The sequence below is a fragment of the Columba livia genome, chromosome 19 (genome assembly GCF_036013475.1).
Source record: "Columba livia isolate bColLiv1 breed racing homer chromosome 19, bColLiv1.pat.W.v2, whole genome shotgun sequence".
NCBI classification, from domain to species: domain Eukaryota; kingdom Metazoa; phylum Chordata; class Aves; order Columbiformes; family Columbidae; genus Columba; species Columba livia.
The window spans coordinates 10,174,507-10,187,003 of NC_088620.1; the positions used below are offsets into that span (position 1 = coordinate 10,174,507).

General features: G+C 50.4%; 1 protein-coding gene across 26 annotated transcripts in view; it reads left to right on the top strand.

Moving 5' to 3' along the window:
* ZNF618 (zinc finger protein 618) overlaps positions 1–12,497 on the top strand; it is a 170,078-nt gene that overhangs the window by 101,185 nt on the left and 56,396 nt on the right. For 21 of the 26 annotated variants that reach the window (XM_065036115.1, XM_065036131.1, XM_065036134.1 and 18 more), the window contains one exon: positions 4,712–4,750. The exons of the other annotated variants lie outside the window; for them this stretch is intronic. In XM_065036115.1, coding sequence (XP_064892187.1) covers positions 4,712–4,750 — 39 coding nt within the window. The remainder of the gene's footprint in view (positions 1–4,711; positions 4,751–12,497) is intronic. 26 annotated transcript variants of the gene reach the window in all.

The following is a 12,497-nucleotide window of genomic DNA, read 5'->3' on the forward strand; positions in this document are numbered from 1 at the left end:
GTCTGCCTTTGAACGTGCATGTCATGTATAGTTAGGAAAAACAAGGATTATTTGGAGGAAAGGCCCATGTGATACTATGCAGTGAGAATGGTGCACAGAACTGTACCAATATCACTGTTGGAAATAGTGTGAGAGTGCAAAACTAGACGAAATTTTTTGCGAGAGATGCTTTTATGGCCACGCGTAAGGTTTCGTGTAAAGAAGTGGCTGGTATTGCAGCATCATACCAAACGTGAGAGAACTCGGTGGAGACGCACACGCCGGGGATGTGGTTGGTCCTGCACTTGGCATGTTCACCCTGTGTATCTTCAGTCCGTGTCTTGGATAAATCCGCACATTGCAGGCAACCCAGCCCCCCTCGGGCGCTGGAAATGGAGCTCCCTTGGCCCATTGTGTGCAGTTCCCAGCTGCCAGAAACTCCAATCCTGAATGCTGTAGTCACTTCTCTGTGGCTGGCGAGGCGGGAGCCGGAGGTCTCGAGGTCTGGGCCACCCATCAGTCACCTAACATCTGCCTTACCCTGCAAGTCTGACTGATGCTGGGTAAACTCAGCATCACAGTAGCTTAAGCAAACTCAGGCCCTTTTTTCTTCTCTTTAGGTGTTTTCTTCCAGGGCTTTTTGGGCATTCAAGCAGGAATATCTGCTTTCTGTGCTTTGCTGAAGGACGCAGCCCTTCTCCTTGAGCAGCCCTCTGCTTTTTGCTTTCTTGTCGGCTCCTGGGTCACTCACGGTCCTTGGCTGCGCTGCAGCTTGGTCCCCAAGATGGAAAGAGCTGGGGATGCAAACAATTCAGCCCATGGGAGGGCAGATAGTAACCATGTTCATTTGGTTTAGACCTTTGGAGCAGAACAACTGAAACAACCACCTGTGGCCAGCCCCGCTGTCATCATTCAGGGACACAACTTCTGTCCCCAGGACGGGAGGTTTGGAGGTCCCACATTTTCCTTGCTTGGAACTGGGTTGTTTCTAAGCTGGGTTCTGTACATCTCGCTGTGCAGTGTGGAGCTGGGAGCTCTGCTGCCCTCGCAGCTCTTGCACTCGGTCCTTACTTGTCAGTTCTGTCTGGTACATTTCTTCTCATCCTTTGAGTTGTTCAGTTCCACGTTCAGACTCTCACCTGGTGCCATCACGGTTTTCTTTGTAATGATCATTTTGGGGAGAAATTTCCTAGATGCTTGGGGTCTTTTATAACCGCACGTGCCTCTTCTCTAGATCTCCATGGTAAAGAAGCCGTGTCAGAGGTGACCTGTGTTCTTTAGGCTGATTTTTCTTCTCGTCTGCCTTCAGGAACGGGTGGTTTCTTATTGGAAAACGGGGCATTTTCTTAGTTCCTTGTGTCCTCCCAGTGGTGCTCAGTGTTGGCTGGAGACTTTCAGGGAGCGACTGCTCTGGCGGTTCACGAGCGCAAAGGGCTGGGGCGGCTCTGGGTCGGGATGAGAGAAAAGGCGGGGAAAGCTGAGATGCGGGCACAGAAAACCCCACGTGAAACCTTCGGCAGAGGAACAGAAACGTAGCTGAGAAATGGTGGAATTGCGTTGTGGAGCTGAAAGGCTCCTTTGTGAGCTGTTGTGCGGCGCCGCGGGATCGCGGCTCCGTCCTCCCGCGGAGCTGCCGCCGTTCGGCCGGAGCAGAAAAGCTGCACATTCCTGCTGGCGATGGGAGGCTCAGTCCCGGCCGCGGCGCTGACAAACCTTCCCTCTTCGCCTACGTGAGACCCAGGCCTGGAAATTATGTTGCTTACAGCGCTTTTTGTTGAGCTGTGTGAGGTTTTTCAAAGGTTTGGGTTCCCTTCAGGAGTTCGTCAGCTCGAAAGTTTTGTTTTGTACTGTTGGGTTGTATTTAAGCAACAAAAGGAGCAAAACATCTGCATGTTTGGAGTGGGGAAAATTATTTCGTTTCTAGATAACTCAAAAGAAGACTGTAAAACTATTTCACTTTTAGGCAACTCAAAGAAAAAAATGGTTGGAATCACTTTATTACACTTTTAAAAAATGAATTTAAAAACCTTTGGGCTTAGGGAGATTTTTCCCCAAAGGAGAATTCTTCCGAAAGCAAATGAAAGCAAGCAAGGCTCCAGTTTAACCCTCGCAGGATATATCGCCTCTGTTCTCATAATTGGTGGAAGTTCTCTGTTTCCAGATAAGCTTTTCAGGGCTGAACGATGATTTTGCTGGAGTTGTTTTGCATTATTATTTATTTAGATTATCGGGGTGCTGCAGAGCGATCAGCTCTGGGGGCTCATCTGCCACCACAGGTGCTGAGTGAGCTGGAGTAGGATTGTTTATTCACACAAAGTTTCTGCTTTAACCAATCGTTCAAAAACTTCTCAAGGCTTTTGAAGTTTCGAGTTGATATTTTCCAAGAATGAGTTTTGCTGGATTCCACAAATACGAAAAGGAAGATGACTCGTTCGAACTGGAAAATGGCGCTTTTCCAAAGTGCACATTTTTTGAGGCTGAGTTGGAGCAGTTCTGTCACTGAAATGATTGGGAGGTGAGAAGTTGAAAATTAATAGCGAAAAAAACATTGCTGAGCAGAGTTGGTGTTTCCGAGCTGAAGATGGTTGGGTTTCATTTGTAGATTATCTGCTACTGAAAAACCATAGGATTTCGGGGGGTCCTTTGCCCTCTGTGCTGCATCCCAAGCATCCATTTTTTACTGGGTACATTTCTCAGTCCGCAGATTTTTACAGATGCAGCAAATGCCTTGAGACACAGGAGTTAACTTGCTTGTTGTCCAGCCTTCCTGCCACCCTCCCTACTCTGACTTACTTTTGCAACTTTCTCAGAAATTGGTCTTTTGTTTTAAGGCTGTAATTACTTGGTCTGAGCCCAAATGTGATTTAGAGTGGGCTGTTAGGGGATTTTTAGTTGGGTTTTGTTTTAATTCATGAAGACTTCAGTCTGTCTTATGACTAAGAGTAACATTTCTTAAGCCAGTTCAGAAATGGCTACTCCTTAAACCTTTGTGTGTTGCTTGGTAATCGTTAAATGTGACTAAAGTACTTCTTAAAGCTCTTTAAATGACAGGAATGGCCTGGTGCATGCACAGTACATATCTTTTATGGTTTATTTATGCTGTTGGCTGGGAACGCCAGGCCAGCATTTTGCAGCACTCCATTGTGCCACAGCTTGCTTTTTCCTTGAGTGATAGGTGGTAATTCAAACAAATAGCAGCTGTGGAAAATGCAGGGTTTGACTGGCGAGGTTTTGCGTATGGCACTGAGGGTTTCTGCTCTGGCCCCTTGGTTTGTGAAGTTGTGCCAAATTAATATCATCGCCTGGAAAAAAAAGTGTTTGAATCAGGCAGGTTAAGCAAGTAGAAATGTACAGATTCACAAACCCACAATCTTTTGGTTTTATTGTTTTTAAGAAATAAGGAAATGAAATGCAAACACTGCTCATTACTCGAGGTTGCAAATTTTAAATTCAGAAGCGCTGTGACGTTCTGCAGCTGTGGCTTTCAGAGCAACGCGAGCACCATTCCAAGAGACATACGGAATATTTTGAAACGTAGTTATGTTATTAGCTAATGTGACACAGAGTATATGCAATTTAGATGAATATTAAACGCTTCAGACTGGCTTGGAAATCCTATTCGTTTATGATCCTTGACTTGTAACGTTGGGTTTTCCAGCTCGTAGCTTTGCCCGCTGCGTTCATTTAGGGCTCGAATGTGATCTTTGCTGGGTGCTTCCTGCCTGGTACAGCGGAGAGAGCTTTCTCTCCATCTTTTCAGATGTGCCCTCAGTAAGAGGAGGGCAGAGCAGCCCTGGGGGGATTCTTGTGCCCGTCTCTCGGAGGCGTTGCCATCGCTGTCTGTGAGGGGTGCCCGGCTGTGCCGTCTCCCACAGGGGCTGAGCTGGGTGCACCGTGCACTGTTCGCTTTCCTGGGTTGACAGCACTTGCACAGGGATTAAGCACATGGGCGATTTCAACAAACCTTCAGTAGAAGTGACGAAACTCATTGTCACGAGCTCCATGGATGACAGTGGGACTGTTGGGATGTGTCAGTCCGGTCCGTGCACACCTCAGCCAGGGCCCGAGGTGAGAGGAGGTGGTGCCGGGGATGGCGGCTCCAAAACCTTCCTGAGGCTCCGTGAAGCAACACAGAGCCGGCTCCCTGTGTGCAGGGCTGGGGTACGGGTCCCTTCTAGCCGTCCCATTTCAAACCCAGGCCCCTGTGACAGTGTGGGCAACAAGAGCCCCAGGTTTGGAGGCTCTTATCACAGAATCACAGAATAGTTTGTGTTGAAGGGACCTTCCCAGCTCCCCAGTGCCCCCCCTGCCATGAGCAGGGACATCTTCACCAGCTCAGGTTGCTCAGAGCCCCGTCCAGCCTGGCCTGGGATGTCTCCAGGGATGGTTCATCCACCACCTCTCTGGCCAACCTGGGCCAGGCTCTCACCCACCCCATTTTTACCCTCCTATTTTTTTACCCTCATGTTTTACCTCTTCCAGAGGACTGCGAGGTGGCCTGGTTTAGCCCCACAGCCCACAGAGCTGCTGGCCTTTCACAGCCCGCTCCATCGGCAGCCGGAGAGCCCGTGCGTTTACCGAGGCAGCTGCTCCTGGAGCTGCTCTTGTCTGGGCATGACAGCCCGTGGTGGCGGGTGCTGTGCTGAAGAGCCCGGCCGGAGCAGAGTGAGCCGGGGCCGGCCGGGGCGCAGAGTCGGCCGTCAGATCTAAGTGCAGCTCTTTCTCTTTGCAGACACTGAAGCTGCCTCAGGTGAAGGAGCCTCACAAGGCAGTAAGTACTCCTGTGGGTGCGCAAGGGGGAACCGGGGCTTGGCGTGCGTGAGCACTGCGGGTGGCGCGGTGCGCAGGGCCCGCTCTCCACCGGGGTCACGGCCAGACCTGCTGCCCGCGGCGCCCCCTGCGCTGCTGCGGCCGTAGCGCCGCGGGCTGTGGCGGGCGGGGAGCGGGGGTGGCGGGCGGGGACAGCAGGCCGAGGGGCCGGGGCTGCGGCGCGGGGTGCGGCCGGCAGAGGGCGGCCCGGCCGCGGAGCTGCGGCGGGGCCGGGGGGAACCGCGGGGAGCGGGGGGAGCGGCGGCGGCCCCCGTGGTGAGGGGAGCGCGGGGCTCGGCCGTGGTGTGAGGGGAGCTGGGCGGTGTGAGGTGGCGGCGGCCGCGGGCAGAGCTGGCGATCCGCTGCCTCAGCCCTGGCGGGGGGGCGCTGGGTGCTGCGGTCATCAAGTCTTGTAGGATTTTTGAACTTGACACCTGAAATTGGGGGTGTGGGGGGTGTTTCCCTGTGCCAAGGAAGGATGTTGATAAAACAGAGCCCAGGTGCGGAGGGGCTGGGGCAGCGGGTCTGTGCGCCGGGGTGGTGGCATCAGGGGGAACCTGGTGTGGCCCCTGTGAGGGTGGGATGGGGGAGATGGAGGCAGGAGGTTCAGGGTGGAGAGAGAATGAGAGGTCATGAGCAAGAAGTGGAAAGAAGAGAGGTTGTTGAAGGAAGAGCTTTTCCCGTGCTGTGGTGCAGGTTGGCCCAGAGAGGTTGTGTCTTCTGCATCACAGAATCCCAGAATGTGAGGGGTTGAAGGGCCCTGGAAAGCTCATGCAGTGCAATCCCCCCATGGAGCAGGAACACCCAGATGAGGTTACACAGGAAGGTGTCCAGGCGGGTTGGAATGTCTGCACAGAAGGAGACTCCACAACCCCCCTGGGCAGCCTGGGCCAGGCTCTGCCACCCTCACCAGGAACAAGTTTCTTCTCCTATTTAAATGGAACCTCCTGTGTTCCAGTTTGAACCCACTGCCCCTTGTCCTGTCACTGGTTGTCACCCAGAAGAGCCTGGCTCCATCCTCCTGACACTCACCCTTTATATATTTGTAAACATTAATGAGGTCGCCTCTCAGTCTCCTCCAGGCTAAAGAGACCCAGCTCCCTCAGCCTCTCCTTGGAGGTTTTACAAGACCAGCCTGGGTAAAGTTTCAGGTACCCGAGTCTGAGCTCAGAGCAGACCCTGCTTTGAGCAGGAGGTTGGACCAGAGACCTCCTGAGGTCTCTGCAAATCCAGACTTTGCTATGATCATATTAGGTGAGAGCCAAAGGTTCCATTGCAAAGGTGAGTTACCAGCCTTGGTGGTTACAGATGGCAGTTGAGGATCACCAAACTTACCCTGGGTGGATATAAAAATGTTAGATAAAAGAAAAATAATAATTATAAAGTGCAATCATGCCACCTTTTTTGAACTGCTGTTTTTTCCAGCCCACACTGTGACAGGTGGAGAGTTGGGGTCAGCATAGGGGAGTCTGGGCGTTCTGTCTGCAGAAGGAAGCAGAACTGACTTTGCTGCAGGTGGGGAATGAAAATCCTGATCCAAAACATCTCGGTAGCAAACAGACATCACTCGGTCTATACGCACTCCTGGTGCTCAGTGGAGGGGAGACGGGCTCTGCAGCCGGGCCCTTCCTCTCTCCATTGACCCAGTGACATGTGGTGTCCAGCTCCGGACAGGGAGGCTCCTTTCCAGGCTCCTGTCACCTCCTTTGTTGTCCCATTTTCAGTAGGTACTCTGCTGCTCATCGGTGTTTTACTCATCATGAATCTTTCCAGGCTCATGTCCTGGTCCCCTTACTCTGAATTATAGCCCTGGGCCCAACTATGTTCTGGGCTATGCTCTGTGCATCCTGCACTCATTATTTGGTATTTGACGTAGTATCCTTTTTGCCAGAGCTTGGGAACCACTTTGTGCAAGGAGATAAGTTTTTCTGTAAGTCAGCTTTTCCTCTTCTTACCTGTCATTGGAATTCTTTTGGCTGAGAAAGACAGAGCAGAGTGAGGTATAGAGAGTAAGAAGGGAAAAAACCATGAGGGTTCATGCCTCAGTCCTGTGGGCAAACCCTATGGTTCAAGCCATAGAAGGATTTCTGTCAGTATAACTGGCACTTCTGTGGTGGCTGGATCTTGGGGAGGGGGAGAATGGAAGGTCACAGGCAGAAGATGACGCTGGGAGAGGACAGTGACAAGCAGCTGCTCCCTGCACTGGGCTCAGAGGAGCTGCCGCTGTGGAGATGGAGCCGGCAGCAGTGAGAGGGGCTGGGGCATCTTCATGCAGGGCTGTACGAGTCTGGCCCCCTCCCCAGAGCAGGAATTGCTGAACCCCCTTTTTACCTGCCACACTCATTGCTATCCCGAAATAGTCTCATCTACCTGAAAGAGCTGGAGGCAAGACCACAGCACCAGAGAAGGGAAACAGCGATGGGCTGGGGATGGGGATGCAGATCCGCAGCCATCCGCACCGATGGAACAACAGGCTGTGCCTGCCACCTGTCCCACAGAGCCACCGTGGAGCTGTGCAGACGGTGCTGCTGTTCCTAAGTGAAGATGGTTGTAATTTCCTGACAAAATCACCTTCCTCTTCCCCTCCGTGCCGCTGCAGTGAGATAGTTCAGCTGTCTTCTTTCCTCCCCGTGCCTTCCCCTCTGGGGCTGGATGAAATCCCTGGCCTGCCCTCGTTGCCTCTGCAGTGCTCTTCTCCTTTTTCTACTCAATGGCTCTCTTGTTTCCTTGTCAGTCTGTTTGTTCCTCATATATTTTAGGAATTTTTTATTTATCTTTCCTTTCCTGCTATTTTTGTTTTGCCTGCTGCTCCGCTGCTATTCCTCTGTGACCCGATTTGGCTGTTTACACCCTTTCTATTACAGATGTCTGTATTGTTCAAATCTTCCTCTGCTATTTTGGTCTCATTGGGAACCTCTAGATTCACGGGCTCTGCAGGCATGGTTTGCTGCCTTCTAAAATTTCTCAGTATTTAAGGGATACAGCAGGACCTTGTTTTCCCTCATGTGCCTCTCTCTAGGGCACAGGTTGTGTCCATCCCACACTGGAGTGGATGAGGAGCAACCTTGACCGTCCGCGGGTCTTTGGCGTTAGTTCAGATAACTAGAACTGCAGGTTTTTAAAAGCTGTTCAGGTTTCTCCGTGGTGAATTTTAAGGGGTATGTGTGGCACCAGCAGAGTTTTGTTAAAGGCAACGCCATGTATCAAGTGGGGAGACATCTCGGGTGCCAGCTCTGCAGAACACACCAAGGGCACCTTGGCTTGGTCGCAGGAGTAATGGAGCGTTGGTGACAGTTACCTGCGTTGTGCTCCGAGACTTATCCTGAGAGCCACGAGCCGTGCTTGTTCCTGGGAGGCAAAGTTTTCATCTCACCGTTCTGGGGCTGAGAGCGAGTTGTGCTGGGCCTGTCGGGAGGATGAGTTGCTGACGTGGTGGGTGAAGCTGTGTTGCCTTCAGGTCCGAGGGTTCGACTGCAGGAAGGGCTGGCCCAGCCTTTTTTCCTGGGAAGAAAGGAGCCATGGGGCAAACTGGGACGCAGCTGAGCCCAGTGGCTTGTTTGCTGCTTGCTTTAAAGAGGAGACAGTGGTGTTTAGACTTTCCAGCTGGGAAGGCACTTTGAAGACTCCCTTGAGGAAAAACTGTTGCACTTTGTTGGTTATTTCCATCCTTTGGGGTTTTTGGTCTATAGATCGTGTCTTTGGGACTGCCTTTTATTTGGACCCATTCTTGAAGGGACACAGATGTGTGGTATTGAGCAGAGGATGTGCTCATGGGGACATATTTGCATGGCTTTGGGAGTTACTTTTCTAGCCTTGGCTTAGGGTCCAAGACCAGAATTCCCACATGTAGAGAGAAGAAAACAATACAACCCACAGTGCTAATGTGTTAATAAAGAGGCTTGTCTAAGTGCTCCCAGCTTTGACTGGCAGGGAGGAGAAAGGGAGGAGAGACATTTGAAAGAAACTTTCTAATTGATATTTTTTCCTAGGCAAGGGTGGCCAGTTCGACACGTGGGTTGCTGAGTCTGTCAGGCTTTTCCGAGATGCTCGTACACCTCTGTGCTTTGCTCTAGACTTTTGGAAGTCCTCGGGAAGAAAGTTTGGGCTAGGTCTGGGCTGTCATTCTCCTTGGAAATTCCAGTCATGTTTAGGAGAGTTACAACCTTTGTAAAAACAATCTCCCTCCTGCGGCTCGCATACCACAGGAAATTCTTGGCAACCTGACAGATAGCGAAATACAGCCACGGGCAAGCAGGGGTCCACAGGGCCGGGCCTGGCGGGGGCAGTGTGCCAGCGACACAGCTTTGGGAAGCATCACCTCAGATCTGAACAGGTCTTTGCACTCTGCTGGGTCATCGAATCATAGGATCATTGGAAGAGACCCTCAGGATCATGGAGTCCAACCATAACCCACCCCTGGCACTGCCCCATGTCCTGAGAACCTCGTCTCAGTCTGTCCAACCCTCCAGAGATGGTGACTCCAGCACTGCCCTGGGCAGCCTGTTCCAATGCCCCACAGCCCTTTGGGGAAGAAATTGTTCCCAACATCCAACCTCAACCTCCCCTGGCGCAACTTGAGGCCGTTTCCTCTTGTCCTATCACTTGCTACTTGGGAGAAGAGACCAACCCTCTCTATGCTCCAGCCTCATGATGCAGGTTGGGTTCAGTGCACATGTCACAGTTTGGGGACAATAGTTTTCAGAGCTTGGCTGGCACCAGCGCTGGGTCAGCAGCCCTGCCCATGGCGGTGCCTGGGCCTGGGAGCTGCCCTTGGGTTAGGAGGGAGCCCCCGGGTGGTCTCCCGGCTGACAGGTTGTTTCTGGGCTCATCCCCAGGAGGTAGAGGGGGAGGATGATGTTCCACCAGCACAGCCATTGTCTCCAGAGCGTGGCAGCTTTTGCTGGTTCCCGATCTGTCTCTCTGCTACAGGTTATGGATTGTAATATTCAGTCTGTTGGATTTTGGTATTATTATTTTCTGTAGGAAAGAGGAACTTGTGTATAAGAACATCTCCAAAATAACCGTAATTGGCTTGCAAAGCTCAAGGTTACACTGTGAGTTTTGTGGTAGCCCATGAAGCTTTAATTCATCTGCGCATGCATAAGCACTTGCATGTCACTGTTGCTTTTTCTGATTGTGTCTCTACCTTTTTGAACCAGCCTAGGACAAAATTAACGTTGCTCTGGCAACTCTCAGTGTGGCACGAGCCTAATTACAACTTCCCAGTGGTCTTTTAATACCTGTTTTTGAAATACCAGAGGTTAGCAAATACACCAAATCGTGCTCCCAGTCCCTAGTACTTCTGAACCTTTTCCTGGCTGGCCCTCGGGTGACTTTACCGAGGAGTTTGCTGTTCTGCAGGATGGAGAGAAGGTCACTTGGCAGTAGCCACCAGCGGGCGAGTGGCGATGGAAGGGACACGAGTTGCTGGGCGTGCAGCCCAGTCCCTGTGCGCCGGGCACGGCCTCCCGCTGCTCGCTTGCATCTCTGTGCCCTGGGAAAGAAAGCACAGCAGCAAAGGTGCAGAGAAATGCGGGGGGAAGAGTTACTGAAAGCTGAAGGTTTCTTAAAGTATAGCTGGTATGTTAACTGCATGTATGTCTGGTGAGCTCCTCAGGGGAGAAGTCCTGAGCCTGACGAACGGTGCTGATTAGTATTGTGGGGAAGAGTCTTACCATTCCTGGAATCTTTAAATAATATTTAGTGTGTCAGCCAGGTTGGCTGAGTTCAGGTGAGCTGCTGACAGTGTGGTTTGCTCTTTTTTTTTCCCTTGTTACAACTTTTTTGAGGATCGTGACAAGCAAGTTGTAGTTTAAGAGCAGGTAGTGCCCATGAGTGTGAAGGTTACTCCGTTAGATTGTTAGCATCCCATCCTTACAGTAAAAGTGGTACTGGCATGACCCTCAGAGGAGAAACTCCAGTCCCAGCTCTGTACGTGATGAAACCAGCGGGACAACCCAGTATCTCTCAGTTTTTGTGTTATAGGCTCAATGCCATCGCCATCCCTGGCTCAAAACCTGACTCCAAGCTTGGGCTTTGCCATAGCAGGCACTGGAACAGGCTGCCCAGGGCAGTGCAGGAGTCACCATCCCTGGAGGGGTTTAGAAGGTGTTTAGATGAGGTTCTCAGGGACATGGGTCAGTGCTGGAGTTGGGTTATGGTTGGACTCGATGATCCTGAGGGTCATTTCTCTTTGCCAGATCTTCAGTCTCTCTTATCAAGTACCTCAATGTAGTGAAGTGTTTATGCCTCAACGCAAGACCTGTTTGAATTCTGATCGTATCCCAGCTCCTCATAGCTAGCTGGAATTCTTATCAGACTCATGATGGGTCCCATCTTTGAAAATAAAATATTAACTGTGCTGTCATCTGTGAGCTGTATTTCCTCCATCCCCATTCACAGTAGTATCTTACCGCGTGCTGGTTTGTGCCTGGATGCTGAACTAAGATACGCTGCTCGGTGCGGGGACACACACTGACTGTCATCTGGGTCTGAGGATGTTGTAGGCTGTAAACTGAATGTTTTTCTTTGCAGTTTCTTGGCCAAAAGCATTCAAACCCAGCACCAGTGCACAGGAGGGCATCCACGGGCAGTGCATGTCCCCACTGTGGGACACCATTTAGTTACAAGGAGAAAAAAGGAAAATTGCGTTTTTTTTCCAAATGGAATACACAGTAAATATTTCACAACTCCATACATTAAAAAAATGATTGGCTTCAAATCTTAAAAATGTATTTCCCTTTGGGTTCTGACTAAGCATGAGAAAGCTCAGCCTAAGAGGGAATTTAGCTGAAAAAGCTTTGCAAGGTTAGAAGCGAGGCTGTGGGCTGGAATGCTGTGAACTGAAACCGTGAAATGAATATATTCAAAATTCTGTGGTGATTTTAGTGTTCTAATGGAAAGATATGTGCGTTGCTTTGCTGGTGTTAATTTAAGGTTAAGGAAGAACCTTTAGTGTCTCCGTTTCTTGATTAATTTTCAATATTTGAATTTGCAACCTTATGTTTCCTTAAAGTCAGTTTTAGCTTTGGATTTCCTTTCATTTTGGGGAAAGTAACAGAGCAAAAAATGGGAAGTTCTACTGTTGTGCTTGGTCTTGGCCAATTAAAAGCGTAACGCAAACGATGTGTGTGTGTGCACACCCACGTACACACGCCGAATGAACAGTTAGTCATTTACAACTCTGTGATTAATTTCTGCAGTGTTCTTAGTTAATAATTCTCCCACTTCTTGGGGAGAGCCCTAAAAAGGGATTTTATTTTTCTAATGTGTTTGCGTTCTAAGCAGGTAAAATCCCTTTAGATTCCCATTTGCCTAACAAGTAGATGAGTGTGTTCATCTTCAAATTTAAATGACCACTGGGCTGAGACCAAGAATGATGAATTTCAGTGCAGGAGGAGGACATTAAGAAAATAATATGGAACTTAGTTCTGGGAGCTACAAAATGTTGACCTTAAGGCCTGAGATGTTTTCCTTCAGTGCTTTAGTTGTTGCCTTTCACAGAATGTATTTCTGTGCAGCTCTGGGCCAGGGTTATTTGTTCTCCCCTGGAACAAGACGTTTTTGGCACAGGTAACACAGGTTACTCCCGTCTTGCTCGTACATTCTCCTTCTCTGAGCACATTGCAGGACTGGGATGGGAGAGAGTTCCTCACTGCAATTTCTCAGGTTTTCTGTAACACGGGAGATCCATTTCCCTTTACCTTTCT